Genomic DNA, 18,323 nt, shown 5'->3' with positions numbered 1-18,323 from the left:
GAACGGAGCCGGGCCCTCCGTCCCGCTGGGAACAGGTGCAGTCCTGTCCTCTCTGTGGAGGACCACGACCCCACGCCGGTCCCGGCACATCCTCCGCAAGACAATCCGCACAGGGCCGGGGGCGTTTCTGGGGCACAGGTGGGAGCTGTGCCTGCCGAGGGTCTGCGCACTGACCTGCACACAGAGAGGAGGAGACAGGCAGGCTGACGGCAGAGCCCCCCAGAGGCGGGGCACCGGGTGAAGCCCCCGAAAGGGCCAAATGCGGCCATAATTAGGACGTCACCCCAGCACACACGCACACGCCTACCTCCTATCAGAAACGTCAGCTGGCGACATTATGACTATTTCGTCCTCATTGCTCCTTCCAGATCAGCAGCACGCGGCCTGAAGAAGTACCATGTCTATTCCACAAAACCAGCCTATTCTAAACACGCTATTAAAACTGCCCCCTGTAGGTCAGGGGGTTGTAATTACTGGCAGTTAAACCTTTCCTACCTCTAAGAAAAAGGGGGGGCGGTAATAAGAAATACATGACCCCTTTTTGGAGACCCAAAGCTGCTTATTCCCATACTCAGACCAAAAGCTTATTATTAATAAGTAATCACTGTTACTGAGCACAAATTATGTGCCGGGCACTATTCTCAGGGTTTTACATTTATTAAGGCATTTAATCCTCAGAACAACCCCACGAGGAGGGCGATCATTATTCCCATGTATGCCCGGGACACAGAGAGGCCAGGCCACACGCTGCCTCTCCCAAACCTGGGCCTGGAGTCACTTGTTGGCGTTGACTTTTTCTTCAGCCGAAAACCAATGGAAAAGTCTGTGTGTGCAAAGAATGGATAACGGTCTTGGAAAAAGACCCGGGTCCATGACTGCCACTCATCAAGACGGGCTGTTCTGATCCTCAGAATATGCTGCCATTTCTGTACTAACACCACTCTTTTCTTTCTGTTAATAGTCTGTTGATCCTTTGCTCGCTGCCCAGTTTCCATCTCCTAATTCTTTTATGGGTCTGCTTAAAAACACCATTTGCTTGACTGTAATTCTAAAGTGGAGGGTGAAATACTAAAGGTTTTTACTAAGAAAACTCAGATCTGGATTTGAATCTTAACTCTATATGAAGTTCAAGCTCAGATTCCTCATCAGCAAACTGGTATATTCACAGTGCCAACCTCCTAGGATGGGTGGTTGAATTAAGTGAGAGAATATAACTGGCATCTTACAGGCCCTCAGTTAAGTGAGGTGCATTATTACCACACATTCTAAAATATTCTTTGGAGAAAACATTGTGTTTATTATTTATCTCTTCTGGGATATTTATCATTTTGGATGTTCATCTTGAATGGTACACTTATTTTTAATTTTTATCATTTATTTATTTTTATCTTGAACATCATCTTTCTCCACTTTACCTTTTAAGTTTATCTTGAATAATTTATCCTCAATATCTGTTTATGTATTATGCATTTGTGTATTATGATTTCTTAATGTATTGTTTGTGAGTTTTAAAGACACATCTGTTCTCATAATGACAGCATTATTCCTTTCTTTTAAAAAAGAAAGATGAAGACTCGCGATGTCTTTAAGGAAGTAGAATGAGCTCATCCTCCCATCTAACACAATTGCATTTTCATTTGAAATCTACCAACTTGGACTTTGGGGATTATGAGATGGGACGAGGCTGAAGGTCGTCTTCAGTGAGCACGCAGAAGTGGCATAAACAAGGTTTCCGGGGACCACATCAATAATTGAAGAAGGAAAAAATAACCTATTTTCAAATACTAAAGGAGCAGTCTCTGATATGGCAACAATTGATATGCTAATAATAAATAATTTATCCATTCCTCAGATTGCCTAAGGACATGAAAGTAATGACTCCATTTCATTAAACCTTCTATAAAATTTAAATCTTACTTATTTAGAGAAATCTTCCTCCTAATTATCCCAAATTAGTGTAATTCCAGACCTGGTTATAGTTATTACATTGTCTAGTGCAGGCGTCCTCAAACTACAGCCCGCGGGCCACATGCGGGTGTTTTTGCCGTTTCGTTTTTTTACTTCAAAATAAGATATGTGCAGTGTGCATAGGAATTTGTTCATAGTTTTTTTAAAACTATAGTCCGGCCCTCCAACGGTCTGAGGGACAGTGAACTGGCCCCCTGTTTAAAAAGTTTGAGGACCCCTGGTCTAGTGGAACATTAGACGCATAGCAAGTCCCCCCCGACAACGGCCTTGTTAGATGATCAATTTTTCTTGACTAGAGCCAGAGAAGAACATGGGTGGTCCATCAGAAAAAGGTCTTATGACACTGTACTCAGACTGCAATTACTCTTCAGACCACTTCAAAAGTGAGTTTTGGGTAACTTTGAGAAAGAGATTCCAATTTTTGCCTACTGCATTTCTTTCCCACTGAGATTCGCCGTTTCGGTGTCCGGATTACCATCACCAGGGAACCAGCCAGAAGATGAAGCCGAACCCACGATCCCCTCATTCCCGGCACCGGCGCGTCCACAGACCACAGCCCCGGTGAGGTGACCAGCGCTGGCTCCACGCCCAGGTCACACGGGGAGACGGGGTGACCGCTCTGATCCTGCCTGGCTAACTGCCAACCCCAGAAACATTCGAGCGTCTGGTTTCCCTGCCTCTGCATTTCAGACTCAGCGCACCAGTTATGAAATCATTCCACCAAATTAAATGTAAAAGGAAATGCCACCGCAAACGCGTGGCGTCAGCCTCCCCTCCCACGGGCAGGAGCAGCACGTACATGGAGACCACGCTTTCCTGTGAGTCACCCTCACCACGTTGCCATGGGTTACAGGACTCATCCTCCTTGACCGCGGAAAAGCTGGGAGAGACTGCTAAGAATTGTCTCAGCGACCCTCCTCCGGGGAACTGCAAGGACACTTTTCTCTTTCTCCGCCAAACTGAAGGTTTTTTAATGTCCCCCTGATGTGCTCTGAACCGTAACTGATTCTTAGCAAAGGTACAGTCCCACTTACCCACTTGTAACCATCTACATTTTTGTCGTCTTCATCAAAATGCCCAGCTTATTAATTTCTTGATGACCTTGGACTGAATCCTATTTTACATCATTCAGACCCATAAAACCCCTCCCTCTTCGCCCCGGCACCATTATTTTAAATTACTGGGCTGGGTATATTGTCACATTCAGTTCTTTGGATGCTGGCCTATTGTTATACTCGGAATAATGTTCAGTCTACACTCTCCCAAAAACAGATGGTAAAAGATAGATTGCACTGAATCCAGGGTTTCTTCAGCAGATTTTCGTAAGTTAAGAAGAGTACAAGAGAAAATGAGTCAGCAGGAGAAAATGGTTTACAAGTGAATGAAATTATGTTTGGGGGGGAGGGGGGAGGGACTTCTTTGCATTTGAAGTTTCAAAGCTGTTGTCAGCTACCTTTGTGCCAAACAAGTTCAGTCCTAGGAATTGAGCAACCCCAACGATTTCAACCCCGCCAGGATCGGGACTGCCCACTGCATGACTGACAGCCCGTGGAGACCGCTGAGGGGCTCACCATGGAAGGAGAAGAACCCCACTCCGAAGAGAAGGTAAGAAACAGCGACCGGGAAATATTCAGCTATAACCTTACCCCCACCCCCACCCTCTGTCCCCGCTCCGGGAGAGGGCAAGGCCCGGTATTCCCAGAATTCCAGCTGGCAGGGTAGAGATCACTTTCATGGAAGGTACACCAATACTGGAGGTCAGAGCCTTAGAGTAAGCAGGAACTCGAACGTCTTTCCTCTCCGCACAACAGCGGCCTCTCAGACGGGGGCCCTAGAGAACCCCTGGGGTAGTGAGAGACAATATTTCATAACTGCTTACAAATCAGAAGTTAATTTTACTAACCGTTAACATATACACGTTGGATACATACATGATTTAAAGTGTGTGTGTGTGTGTGTGAATAAGATCTCTGTTTTGTCATCTGTGCTGCCTCAAACACGCCTTAGCGGCTGCCCCTGGGACTGCTCTGAGACTAAAGGAGGCCATTCTGACGCGCTGGCGGGCACCAAGTACTTGCTCAATAAAAAGGGTTCCCTTCCGTGGGGCAAGGGGCAGCGGTCAAAGGCTCCCTCTGGACAGCGGCCCTTCAGGAGCTCTCGGGAGCTCTGCTGCTGTGTCAGGAAGCCCACGCTCAGGCCCGGAGGAAGCCTGTGCCTCGGCCCCAGGCCCTCTGACCTCTGGCTTCCCACCACCACGCTGAGCAGAAGCCTGGCAGGACCTGCGTACACGACAGACAGATAGACAGATGGACGGACAGACACTGAGTAGCCATGAACCACGCCTCCTGGGAGCCCCAGGCTCAGTCCCGGCCTAAGACGCGCTGCAGGGCTGCGCTGGAGGGAACGTGCTGCATTCTCCCCTCCGTCTGCACTGGACAACGGAAACCTTCCCTCTGGCCCTTAAGATGAGGACGACAGGGTGATACCACCCCCTACCAGGCCCTCTGCCTCCCACACGCATGTCCTCTGACATCCTCCACACGTGTCCACCACCCAGGCCCAGCAGGGCACAGCACCGCACACAGGACCACAAGGTCTGGAGCCTCCCAAAGCTGGGCTTTCACCAACCGAAGCCAGTGCCTGGACCGCAGTTTGGAATCCTCATGAGAGGAGGCCTGTGACGTTCAGTGAGTTAGCGACAGCCATGTGCATACAGCAGGCTGCTCAGCACCCTGTCCTTCTTTAGGTGCTTCCCCTCGGGCTTTGAGGGAGGGACACTGGGGGGCAGGGGATGGGGAGGGCAGAGCGGTGAACACGAACAGGGGAAGTGGACGCTCAGGAGCGGATACAGGAGGAGTGGGAGGCTGGGAAGCAGGGGGAGGTGGATGGAGGTGGTGGGGCTCAGGCCCCTCTCGCCCGCTGCTCATGCAGTCCTCCTCGAAACCGGGGCCCTCGGTCCCCAGCTGCATAGGGGACACCTGGCCTGAGGGGCGGGGCGGGCACTGCAGAGGAGGACAACGCCCTCGGTTTGGGGAGAGGCCGCTGAGCTTCACTTTCCAGGCGGACCTTGAAACATGGACCTGCTCTCCCGGCCCGTGTTTCCCACACTGAGTCCCGGGGACATGCTTTTATTGCACACGCAGGCACACCCACACACGGCTCCACCCTCGGCTCCAAGGGGCTATTTTTCCTTTACCTTCACTGAAACGCCAACAGGAAAACCTCGGATTAACCGTGTCTGACGACACACATGGAGCATCTTTCCCTGGTGTTAGGGGAAGCCAAGTTCGCTGAGATTTCTCTCTCCCGGGAATATTAAATACATGACGATTCTCTACCATTTTTCCTAAGTTGGAAATCCAAGGACAAGCAAGCCCACTTAGGTAAGCGAATAATTCCGGAGATTTTTAGGAGATCCCACACTCAAATCAGTAAGGAATGGAACAGTTGGTTTCCGATGAAATGAGCCCCAAGCCTAAGAATCGGACTGAAATCTACTTTAGTTGCCTGTCATCCCCCTTCTTTTTTTAAAAAAAAATATTTTTTTATTGATTTCAGAGAGGAAGGAAGAGGGAGAGAGAGATAGAAACATCAATGATGAGCGGGAATCATCAATCGGCTGCCTCCTGCACGCCCCACTCTGGAGATCGAGCCCACAACCGGGGCATGTGCCCGGCCCGGGAGCCTAACCGTGACCTCCTGGTTCACAGGCCGACGCTCAATCACTGAGCCACGCCGGCCGGGCTTGTCCGCTTCTTCCGCACCCTGGGGTGTAAAACATTTACCAGCAGAAACGAGTCGATCCTGCAGAGTTATGTCCCTAAAGAAAGAATAATACAGTAGCAAAAATGGACTAGGTTCTTCCTGTGTTGAGCACGATGCTATTTTGCATATATTTGCTCACTTAATCCACATAACAACTATAAATCAGGTGTCATTTGATCCTCATTTTACAGACCAGAAACAGGATACGCTGATCATGTAAGAGGCCGAGACTGCACAGGCGGCGAGTGGGTGCGGGCCCAGGGCCTCGGACTGCAGGCCTATGTCACACGCTCTGCTGTCTGACGTCACTCGCGGACCTCCGACGGAAGCCCGCATCGCCAAGGCAGGAAGCACACCGGCACCGCGACCTCACTCGCGGTTCGACTCTTCTGGGCATGCTCTCTCCCCGGCTAAGCACACCTCTTCAAAGCATTTTTTAAAAAGGGTATCAACAGCTACTCATTGTCTTGGTTACAAATCACCAGTGGGCCAGTGTGGAGAAAAAAAAAAGTCTAAATACTCTTTTCAATTTAAAGCCACTCAGGGTGAAACTTCAAATGCGTTTCCTCGGTTTCTTGTCCCATTATAACGTAAGCAGCAGCACCTAGTCTAACGGGAGGTTTTATCTTAGAAGTTCAGTGGATTCACGAAAGCTACAGTGTTTCATAATTTCACCAAAGACCCATGCGGCATTTTTAAAATCCCAGGACAGGCGCCTGCGTACGTACCGCGGGTGGATAGCTAACCTGCTGCTCACTCCCCCGGCCCAGTGTGAATGGACCAAGACTACCGATCAGCCCCCAGTGACCCTGCAGGCCTCCGTCTTAGCATCAACCTCGGGGCACCCACTCAGACTGCGGTTCAAGAAAGAAGTGGAGCACAGAGGTCCCGATGTCACTGTTCCTGCCGGGAATGCTAGCAGGGCAACGGGGCCCCTACGACCTACCGGCTCCGTACCTGGCACCTGCTACAACACAGCCAGGCGAGACAGGAGCCACGTCCTCAAAGAGTTTACGTCTGGAGGGCGGGCCCGACGGGAAAATGACAAGTGCCATGCCCATGACCTCAGATGTACACAGGAGGGGCTCTGACACCCCATCAGGCCACGCGATTCCTCCGGGGGGAACAGGTGAGCTGAGTTTGAAACGCGAGGAGGTAGCCGGATGCCAAGGACAGGGGAACTGGCATTCGTGGGGAGGGCCCTGGGATGAAGGGCCCTGGGAGATTGTTACAAAATGACGGCGACAGGGTTGCAGAGTAAGATTCAACCACACTTCCTTACGCAGCCTACACGCACTTTCCTCCTCACGTCAGACTTAGAAGGGACCACTACCAAGATTCTACGTGTTCTCTGGGGCCTCAGTTACATGTGAGAGAACCAGTGCTGGCTCTTTTAATAATACCAATGACAGGTAACACAGATATAATGTTCGCTATGTGCCAAGCTTATTTCTAAGTGCTTTACCTACACTAATCCACCAAAACCTAATGCTATGCACCATTCTTACTCCCATTTCGCAGGTGAGGAAACCGAGGCCCTGAGGAAATAGGCAACCTGTCCAAGACCCCCCAGTCAGTAACGGAGAGGCTGGGTCATGACGCGACCGGCCTGTATTTCTGCTCTCCATCCTGGCCTTCTGTTTACAGAAGTGTGTTGGGTCACGCAGAGGGCTGCAGGGAGGCGTGGGACGGCGAGGGCTCTCGGGCAGCCAGGAGCAAGCACAGGCCCTGTGGCTGGCACCACTCGGGACGCCCCCTGCAGCTGTCCCACTGCCATGGAGTGCCATCTTCCTGCAACACCACCGCCACCCACGGCCCTGCCCCACAGCGCCAGACTCAAGGTCTGGAAGGCAGAGTGTCACTGGTGAGGCCAAGGTCACGCATGAGGTCGCAGGTCTGCTGAAACCAAACACCACGGCTGGGTGGCTGGAAACAAGCCAAACGCACCCCCTCCCGTCTGGAGGCTGAGGGCAGAAGCAGGCGCATTTCCCCCCGCCGAGGTCCTGAGGGAGAATCCGCCCCTGGCCCCTGTCCTGGCTTCTGCTGGTGACCAGCACTCGCTGGTGGACACGGCACTGTCTCTGCCTCCTTCCTCACCTGGCCTCCCCCTGCAGCTGTGTCTCTTTTCTTCCTGTAAGGACACGTCCTGTTGGACTTAGGGCCCATCCTACTCCGGTATGATTGCATCTTAGCTTCCCCTGCAAAGACCCTATTTCCAAGTCCGGTCACAGTCACAGGTACCAGAAGTGAGGACTTGAACATCTCCTTTGGGAGGACACACTCGCCTCATAACAGTAGGAAACCACACAGGAAGGGGGTTCAAATGACGGGCAGCCAAAAAAATGACAGGTATCCAATGTACCTCCATCGCTAGGAGGGCCTTCATTTCATCTCACAATGAAATGATTTCAAAGCAGAAGCTGGATATGCCCAAAGCAAGAAAAGGTAGGTCTACGAGCTGTCTTAAGGGAACCAGCTAGCTAGGAACTGGAGTCGGGTTGCACTGGGGGTGAACTGGGAGCTAGGTGGTGCCTCCCTCTCTAACCACACCCATCAGAAAGACAGGCCTTCTCCCCCAAGCCCGGCAGGCAGCTGCCAGACAGCTCTCTTTTATCTTCAGAAAGAGAAGACTTGGCCTGGAGGGGCCATCGTGGATTGAAGCAGAAAAGATAAATGGAGATTTGAACTGTGAATATGAGTTACCTGAGCCATAATTTTTCAACTGAATAGGTATAAGACAGATGTTTAAAATATACGTTATTTACAGAGCTGGTCTGGTCTTTTGTGCTGCTACTTGTATGGCTCTAACTTTTTCCAAACCCTGACTATAAATATCACAAGCATATCCCTTTCATCAACAATTCAATAGCTTCTGAATGAACGCAAACACTAATAAAACAAGTCCTAGAATTAAAAAGTACTTTGTTTTTAGAGACAGGAGAGCAGTCGGTCTCCAAGAAATCCTAACCTCAACGGCCCAGGCTTTCAGAAATGCAAGTAGGACTCCAAGTTACTGGAATCCAACCGATCCTCCATCTGCCGGAAAATAAATCAGTCATCGGCCCCCTTTAGGATGCGGAACATGAAGTACAAAAAGCTAAGCTAGCCTGGCTGGTGTGGCTCAGTGGTTGAGCATCAACCTATGAACCAGGAGGTCATGGTCTAAATCCCAGCACGTGCCGGGGTTGGGGGCTCAATCCCCAGTAGGGAGTGTGCAGGAGGCAGCCAATCAATGATTCGCTCTCATCGTTGATGTTTCTATCTCTCTCTCCCTCTCCCTTCCTCTCTGAAATCAACAAAAATGTATCTATATCCGAAACCGGTTTGGCTCAGTGGATAGAGCGTCGGCCTGCGGACTGAAAGGTCCCAGGTTCGATTCCGGTCAAGGGCATGAACCTTGGTTGCGGGCACATCCCCAGTAGGGGGTGTGCAGGAGGCAGCTGATCGATGTTTCTCTCTCATCGATGTTTCTAACTCTCTATCCCTCTCTCTTCCTCTCTGTAAAAAATCAATAAAATATATATATTTTAAATGTATCTATAATAATAAAAGCATAATATGCTAATTAGACCTGACGACCTTCTGGACGAAGCCGGGGCTGCGAGGGAAGCCTGGGTTCTGGGTGCCAGAGGGAAGCTGGTGCCAGCAGCCGGGGGAAGGAAGGCCTACTCTTGCACGAATTTCGTGCATTGGGCCTCTAGTTTAAAAATAAAAAGCTAAGCTATTCTCAAGTTCCCAACTAACGTGGCTAAGCGGGTGACCTCCAAATACACCCCTAACCCTTACTGTTCACCTGTGTGCCTAAAGGACCTCTCTGCTTGGACGATCAACCCACATGTCCCAAATGGAACTCAGCGCCTGCTCCATTTCCCCCTGCTTCCTGGCCAATCACTGCATTCTTCCAGCCAAAATCTCGGATTCACCTTTGATTTTCTTTCCCCTCTGAAATCGAGTCCGTTACGGTGAACGGTCAGTTCTTGCTCTCCCGATTCTCCCTTCCCTCTTCACGGCCCATCCCTCCTCCCGTGGCTGCTACAGGTTTCCCACCACGTGGCAGGAGGGCCACCCGGGTACGGGAGGTCACCTTAGGTGAGTGTGTTTTACTGGAAGAGCAGCGTATTCGTTCCAATGGGGATTGGAAAAGTATAATTATCAAATGAAACTTTTACTTTCACATAAAATATAACCTTTTCTTTTTAATTCATTTAAATTGAGAGGTAGGTCAAGTTAATGGAAAATACGACGTAGAGAACAGTACAGGTGGTATACAGACATGGGTAGGAGAACCTGGGGTGGGGGGGGGGGGTGCTGATGCCTAGCAGCACTGGAAAACCCTGCTCTGGGGGGGGGGGGTGTCCCCCATCACCTACTACTTGGCCACATCGCCCCTCCACCGCCTCCCGGCCTCCTGGCCTCCAGACTCTCCTCACGTGTCCTGCAAACCACAGCCAGACACCTCTTCCAAAAACACCCCTCTCATCCCTTCTCTCCCAAACTCACCAACCTGTGAGCCACCCCATCAACTCCGAATTCCACCCACGTTTCAGATCCCACCCGGCCTAGCTCCACATTATTTCCAGTTACTCCCAGCATGGCCAGTCTCACACAGACATTTTCACCCCCGGCTTCATGCCGGGGTTCATGCTGCCTCCACAACCTCCCCCACCCCCATCTTTCTCCTTCTCCGTCTCTTGGAATCCCACCCAGTCCTTCACGGCACAAGCAAGTCCTCCCTCCAGGCGGCCTTTTCGAATCTGACGTTCCTCTCCTCTCTGACCTTTTATTCCACTTACGCCAACCGTTATCAACCACCCCGCGGGGCTCTTGGTTATATGCTCTTATCTACTGCGTCCTAACGGTCGGTGCATTGAGAGCTGGTCCCGTCTACCACGACAGAAGGAGGCTCCTGGTCTACCACTACAGTAACAGGTCCTTGGAGAGTAGAATCTTCTATCGTTACAGACACTTATGTATGTGAATGTATATTTATTCCGTAGTTATGAAAGGATGACTCACATTAGGAGCTCAAACCATCGCTTCATCCAACTTTTTAGGAGAAGCCGTGTTTTATTCATTCGTCCAATACACATTGACTGGGTGCCTGCTCTGTGCCAAGCTCTGTGGTTGGTGGCAAAACAGAGATGTGCATAAGACACGTATGGCCACCGAGGAACTTGCCAGCTAGCACGGGAGACACACACATGAACTCCTGATGCCACGCGATGCGACCAAGTCGCCATAACACAAGTAGCTAACAAATGCCTGGAGAGGGATTCCTCTAGGAAGGACTGGAGGGAGACTTAGGGAGAAGGGGTGTGTGTGTGGCTCTGGAAGGGGGAGGGGTTCTGGAGCCTGGAGCACAGGGTAGAGGGGGGAGGAAGAGAAGAAGCGCTTGGGAAGGTGGACTGGTCACGCCAGGAAGAGCCCTAGCCCAGACCCTCATCCCCAGGCAGGAGGGAGACAGTAAAAGGAGATGTAACACGACCAGCTTTGCTTTAGGGGAGGTTTAAAAAAATAAAACCCCCTCTGGGCACACGTGGGGGGGGGGGGATTGGACTGGAAGCCAGGTCAGTTTGGAAGACATTGTGACGGAAGAGAAGATTTAAACAACAGACTGTAAAAACATCTAGGAGGCAGAAATCATTAGGATTTTCTGACCAACGGGGTATGCATTCCACTGTCAAATAAAAAGAGTCTAGGGATGAACTACTGAAGGGAAAGTTTATCATCCACTTACAAAATTACCCATGTCACCTCCTTCTTGCGTGGCTGTGACTGAGGTTAATTAAGAGTTTACTATAGTCGACAGTCTTACAAACTACAAGAACCTGTACTTTATACCGTATAGATTAGGCACACACACACGTGTCTAGGACTGATCTACGAAAGCCTGTCCTAAATTCACGCGTCAGCCAATGGTCCCAGCAGCGAGGATCTAACCGGATGTTGCTTCTGGATTACACCTGCACGAAGCATAAGCGATCTTGTACCAAAGAACATACCATTGTCTGAACTGTCCCGGCTCTCCAGGGTACAGGGGATTTAAACCAGAATTGCTCTGGAGGTGTAAAAATGCTAAGGGTTTTATACAATATATTCATATTCCTTTTGTCGAATAAAAACGTTCACAAGAGTGTAAAAGGTATTGAAACACCCAGGGAGGTGACCTTTGGTAAGCACAGTGTTCTCCTGGGAAATAAAGAATCAAGTCATTCACCACCGAGTGTAATATCCCTCACGTCCACTTGCCCGGCGAAAGCAGTCAACCCAGGTCGTTTCAAATTAAAACCCGGTCGGGGCGGCGAGGCTGAAAACGGATCTCTGCAAAGAGGGGGCGAAGGCAGCAGGATGCTGTTTATTGAAACCTGTGTACGATTATCACTTGCCAGGTGTCTATCCATCATGCCCCCACACCATCCCTCCGGTCCCCTGGACAAGCCCTAAGGTGCGGACAGTGATGGAAACGTGTGGGGATGACAGGAATTAGGCTTCTCTGCAAAAGGAGCACTTTCCCCACCTGCCCCCACGGGCGGAGGCACATGACTCCAATAAGGAGAAAGGGCAGAGGTCATTGCTAACGTTTTCTGTGTGCGTGCTCGGAAACCCTGCGCTGGCTCATTCCAGAGCCCCTGCCCCGCCGGTTCTGTGACGGGGGTTCTGTAACGGGAGCGTGGACCTGGAGGACCTGAACAGACGGGCGGGGGTCAGGAGCACAGCGGGTTCGTGGCAGGCCCAGATCAGAACCTCGCTGTCGGCTCTCTGCTCTCAGAAAACTCCCCCATCTCTTAAAATAACGGGACACGAGGAACTGGGACACAATCAGCGGTGCCCCAGTACTTGTTTCTATAAAATGAAAACTAATAAACTAATGAAGGCGGTGTGCTGCCCAGTCCTCCCTCTGTTTATAGCAGATCAGCAGGGAAAAAAAAATAAAAAGGATTTACATTTTATTAGATGTCAGTTTGGAGGCTTTTGTTTCATCTTTCTCTTCAAATCCTTTAAAACGGTATTATGAAAAGTGCTTCATTGCGCTTTAAAGTGGTAAATATCAAACGAAAAGTGCCATGATTTGGGGGGGGGGGGGGTCTCCTTCATAAGCAACACCTTTAATGAACAGGCTCTGTAGAACTTTATGGTGGAAAACCACTTTCCGATCTTGACTAACAGAATGCCCAAACCTGGTGACATTACATGAGGGGTGTCAAGGAGCACCCAGCCTCAGGGCTAGGGAAGAGGACCGTGAATGCAATTAAAAGCTAATAGCATCGTTTGTGCCAAGAGGTCATAGTTCACACAGTTCTAACAGAGGAGGCTCCAACAGCTTCCTCAGCAAAAGGCTCCGGGCCGTGAAAACATTCCATGGACGCACACGAGCATGTTCTCATCTGTGAGGCACCGAGGACCACAGACAGTTCCCTCTGGGTGGGAGTTTTCCTTTTACCTCTCGTTTTAGCAAATGAGGAAGAATGACCCCATTTGTTCTACCCCCTTCTCTTCTTCAGATAATGCAGGCACTTCTGATTATTCATCTTGATCTGAACAAAAGGCCAGACTCCCCACCCGCCCCCTACCCCCTTCTACCCAGAAACTCTCATTGGGAAATTAATCTTCAAGATGAACAATGAACTCATCTCGTGGCCTGTGAACTTGCTGGTTGCCAGGAGGCCTGTGAATGCTTAGGATTATTGTAGATTTGGCAGCATCAATCGGGGGCTTTCACAGTCATATAAGGCATGAACGTTTCGGAATTCTCTAATTGTCCTTTTGCAGGATATTTTTAAGTTTTAAAGGTGTCTGCTCTAACCTCTAGAGCTTGAGCGTAATTTATCCTGAAGGTGTACAAAACAACAACAACAACAACAAAAACCCAGGCTAAATGTCAAGGGTATTGCTGTAAATCACATTTCAAACTGGTCATTACTTATTAGTGGAGAAAAGACTGCTTAAAAGGGTGCTGTCCCATTGGAAAGCTATTATGGAATGCCTGCCATTTTGCCTTAATCAACAGAGTAAAACTTGACATACCTACTCCGTGATAGGGACGCCAGACCACAAGAACAACTATCAATAAAATTTCCAAGGCTCGCTCTCTTTCCCTAAAGTTTTAAAAAAACAAAACAAAACAACAACACGTTTCCCCCCCCCCCCAATGGTTTTGTAGGAATATCTGTTGGGGGGGGGGGCATTTCTAAAAATAGTCTCAATGAAGTTATTTAATTTAGTATATTTCTGATGAGGCTTGTCTTATCCTTTGATCCCTACAACAAAAAGTTCTTTTTAGTTACAGCGAAGTATAATGATACCAGCAGTTATCACGCTAAATGGCTGGACAAACAGGAAGGAGAAATAGGAAAAGCCTCGTGTGTTCCTAAGCTGCTCCATTCTCCGTTTCATTTCATGGGACAAAGGTTCTGTTTGTATCGAGAGTCACGAACCTGACCCAAGTGGACTTGCTCCGCATGTCCTAAGAGAAAGAGGCCTAGCGGGAAGTGATCTCAAAGTGTGCCCAGGCCCCATCCATTCCCACCAACACTCAGACTTGGAAAGGAGCCATGTTTGAAAAGGAAATTGATAAGGTCCTCCCCTCCCCCAACAACAACAACAACAACAACAACAAAGATGCGTATAAAAAAGGTTCCACCTAGTCTTCCAGGGTTCATTGCTGGTGTCTGAACATTTACAATTCCCTGCCACTGGCAATCACAGCTTTTCTTACTCGTATCAGCTAACATTTAAAATAAAGAATAAATAACAGCCCTTCCTCCCTGGACAAAGCCAGATGATAAGCCATCCCGTAGCCCCAGAAGAATCTAGCAAGGCTCTGGGGGGGGGGGGGGGGGGGGCGGGCACATCCAGAAAATGTTGAATGAATGACACAGCTCCTCTTCCCCCACCTTTTGGGTTTCTTTTCTCAGAAGCAACCTAACATTGAAGCTGCACAGAGAACCACCAACCAGCCTGAAACGGCGTCTCCTTCAACATCCCCCCAAGACGTGCTCACCATGTGCAGGGCAGGAAATGAAACGAGGAAAGAGAACCAAATGAACATGCCTGGCACAACGGGCCATGGCAGAGAAGTTCTTGAGGGAAGAACGCAAATGGGATCGTAATGAAGCTATGCCCAGGTAACCAAAAACAGGCTCCACACAAATGTGCCCGAACTCATTCAAAGCGTCTTGCAGGTTTGTTGAAGAAATGACGGCCACCTGCCCTCCTGTAGCTTCACACTTGGTCTGAGCACGGACCAGGGGCACCAAGAAAGGCACTCGCCTATTCCGTGTGGAATGAAGCCTTTCAGACCCTTCAGCACACAAAACCTGGGTTACCTGCACACGCCGTGCCCACATGGGTGTATGTACACATGCGTTCTGAGGTTAGATTTAGGTGTATTTCAAAATTTACTCGTACCAGTCGGAAGAATATAGCAACCACAGCTGCGATCGACTTAAGTTACTGAAGTATAAAGCGTAGTTGTCGCTTCGTTTACAGATTTGGCTGTTCATGAAAGAAAACCCAGCGCCAACATCCTTATGTCGCCAGGTTTGGCATTAAAAAAAAGATGGTTATTTTATTTAGGTTTTATATTCATGGAAATGTGGTCACAGGACATTTCTACAGCATGAGATACTGCCCCAGTGTTTTAAAACTTGCTGTTTTAGAAGCAAGACAGTGGGGTTAGACTCTCAAGTACCAACCACAAGCTTAAAGCCATCTTCCCAGTTAAGACCGGACTTGCAATGATTGGGTTTCCATGTACTTTCATTACTCGGTGTTTAGAAGAAAATTAATCCTTCTGGGATGAAAAAACAAACAAGAAATTGATGTCTTACACATGATTGCATACAAATGGTCAACCGCACGTCAGGAGAAAGCCAGGAAAGCCTCTCCTTCCTTCAGCCTCTCCTCCGGGGTTTTACCCGGGCTCCCAAGTCCCACACCACAGCCATCCCGCGGGATTTCCCAGGGAACCTGCCTCCCTCGGAAACGCCTGGCCGGCTCTGCATTCTAAGATGCAACCCTTTTCCCAGCCTTCGGTCTCCGTTTACCGTTTTGTTTGTCCTTCCCGTCTGACATGCAAATACCCAAGACAGCCTCCATTCTTTCCATACAACCGAACCCAAAGCAACATATGTTCAGTCCACGCAGAATCGTGTGAGCGTTCCATCCGCATACACACCAGTGCCCCCCAGAATGCATTCAATGAGCTCCAGCAGAGTTGGCGGCGAGCACCCACGGCCGAGCCGGGGACGTATGCGGGCTCTTCCCCGACTCAAACCATTCAGACCTGTGCGCGCAACCTGTTCCCTTTCCCGAAAAGGGGGGGCTGTGTCAATGCCCCAGGGGATGGCCGGCCACAATGCAGGCGCCAGCAAGCCCGGGACTGCGGGGCGACCCTGGGCGCGGGCTCCCCCGCAGAGCTCCCGGGGCCCGCTGCCCGCGGCTGGCGGGCGTTCATCTCCCCGCAGCCCCAAGGCCCGGCGCGGCCCCCTCCCTATTTCACCTAACGCATCGCTCTCCAACCCCATATTGAGAGGGCCTGCTGTGGATCTTGCGGAGGTACAAAATGGTGGATGGGAGCTAATTTTTTCCCCCTGCTTTCCCCATAACTTATCGCATCCATCAGCGCCCGGCCTCCCCGGCCAGCACCCCGGGAGGGAGCGGCGCGGGGAGCCCGCCCCGCGGCCGCCAGCCAACGCGGTCACCCACCTGATGTCATGTAGCCCCGCGAAGCCTGGGGCGCGAAGGCCGCGGGGAAGCGCTTGTGCAGGCGGTAGTCCTTCTCGCTGCGGGACCTCATGCGGTCCGAGGCCCGGTCCGAGAAATCCGCGCTAGGCCAGGCTCGCCGCAAGGTTGTGCTGCGGGTCTTCTTCATGGTGCGGAGGGGCGACCTGCTGCCCCGATCCTGGGGCGGGGGGGGGGGGGGGGGGCGGCCTCAGTGCCGGGGCGCAGCGTGCGGCTTCATCCGTCTACGGCGGGCACGACCCGGGCGCACACGGCGCGCATTTTCCCAGCCCCTCCTCGTCGGTGTCTACACCGCCGGCAGCGGGTCCGGCCCTCCCCACGCCCCCACACCCCCCCACGGCGAAGGCTCCGCTTCTACACACGTCCCACAATGCATTACACTTCATTTGCAATCCGCCCGGCTTATAGCTTCCAGATTCCTGGGGGAAAGGCACGTTAGGAGGCTCCCCGGCCAGGAGGAGGCGGGCAGGGGGCGGGCGGGGTGGGGGCGCCGAGACTTTGCAGCGTGAAAGCGATGGGAGCGCAGACAATGGCCCGATTCAGCGCAGGAGTGCTCAGCCGACTGGGAGCCCGGCACAAAAGACCCAAACAAACAAGGGAGCCCCAGCCTCCGGGGCTGCCCCGGGATCGGGCTCCCCCCCCCCCCCCCCTCACCGGGCAGCCGGAGGGGCGGCTCAGCGCGAGGCGTGGGGATGACAGTGTCCAAGCCCGGTCCCCCTGGGCCTACCCGCCGCGCGGCCCGCAGTCCCGGGTGCGGGCGGGCGCAGCCTCCCCTGCAGTCCTCGGGGGGCCGTCTTCATCCCAGAGGCTGGCGCGGGCGGCGCGGGTGCATCGGGATCCGGGCGAGCTGTGCAGGCGGCGGCGGCGGCCGGTGGGCTCCGCCGGGTCCAGGAAGCGCAGGAGTCGTCCTCGCGGCCGCAGCGTCTCGGCCACCGCGCTCCTTCCCGGGCCCGGGGTGCTGTGCGTGCCTGTGCGCGTGTGTGTGCGCGCGCGCGCGCGTGGGCCCCGACACGCATGTGCCCCCTACACATGCATGCTCCTACTCACTGGCCAGGGCGGCGGCGGAGCCATGGCTGCCGAGGATGCGGAGCGAGCCGACCAGACACCCGCACGGCGGCACCGCTGCTCGGGTTCGAGCGCGCAAAACACGGCTCCCGAAGGGCAGGAAGCAGGGCGGACGCCCGGTCTCACGCTCATCACCCAGCTGCCTTGAGTCAGAGCGCGGATCCGGGCAGGCTTCTCGTTTCCATGCGAAACACCCCGCGGAGGAGGCGCCGGGCCTGGACTGGCGCCCGGGCTGGGAGACCAGGCTGGGATATTTACATCCGCTCAGGAGGGGCCTCCCCGCCGCAGGCAGGGCGAGACACCGCCCGGTGGGAACGGAGATCGGCGGAGCCCAGCGCAGCCCACCTGCGCCCACCCCGAAGTCAGCCGGAGCCGGGGAGGCGGGGGCCCCACCGCGAGCTCCTCCAACCGCCGCACACGCCGGGCGCCCGCTCTCCGCCGCCTGGGAAACGCAGTGGAGGCGGCTCGGCTCGTCCTCTCTCCGGGAGCCCCCGCGGGAGCCTCCGCCAGCCCGCCGACCTGCCTCCAGCCCCGCAGCTCCGGCCCCCAGCCCGGCTCCGCACAGCGGCTGCGGGTCCAACCGCCAATCGCTAACGGACAACAGTGCGCGGCGCGGAGGGGAGGCGGGGGCGCTGCGCCGCCCCAGCCCGGGCATCCGGCCCGGGAGGCGCGGGGACGCGGAGGTCACCGGAGTTAAAGGCGAGCCGCCCCTCGGCCGCGAGTCCCCGCGATGCTGCACTGCTACAGGATCTGCAAAAACACCCCTCTCCCTGTTGGGGTTT

At 52.5% G+C, this 18,323-nt stretch overlaps 1 protein-coding gene across 5 annotated transcripts in view; it reads right to left on the bottom strand.

Annotated features, from left to right (window-relative positions):
• STOX2 (storkhead box 2) overlaps positions 1-18,323 on the bottom strand; it is a 201,636-nt gene that overhangs the window by 89,737 nt on the left and 93,576 nt on the right. Inside the window, exon 2 of one of the 5 annotated variants that reach the window (XM_079779216.1) lies at positions 16,441-18,305. The exons of the other annotated variants lie outside the window; for them this stretch is intronic. Coding sequence (XP_079635342.1) covers positions 16,441-16,606 — 166 coding nt within the window. The 5' untranslated portion in view covers positions 16,607-18,305. The remainder of the gene's footprint in view (positions 1-16,440; positions 18,306-18,323) is intronic. 5 annotated transcript variants of the gene reach the window in all.

This window comes from Cnephaeus nilssonii (genome assembly GCF_951640355.1).
Source record: "Cnephaeus nilssonii genome assembly, chromosome: 8".
NCBI lineage: Eukaryota > Metazoa > Chordata > Mammalia > Chiroptera > Vespertilionidae > Cnephaeus > Cnephaeus nilssonii.
Note: the sequence above shows the minus strand (reverse complement) of the source record. Positions and strands in the feature narration are given on the sequence as shown.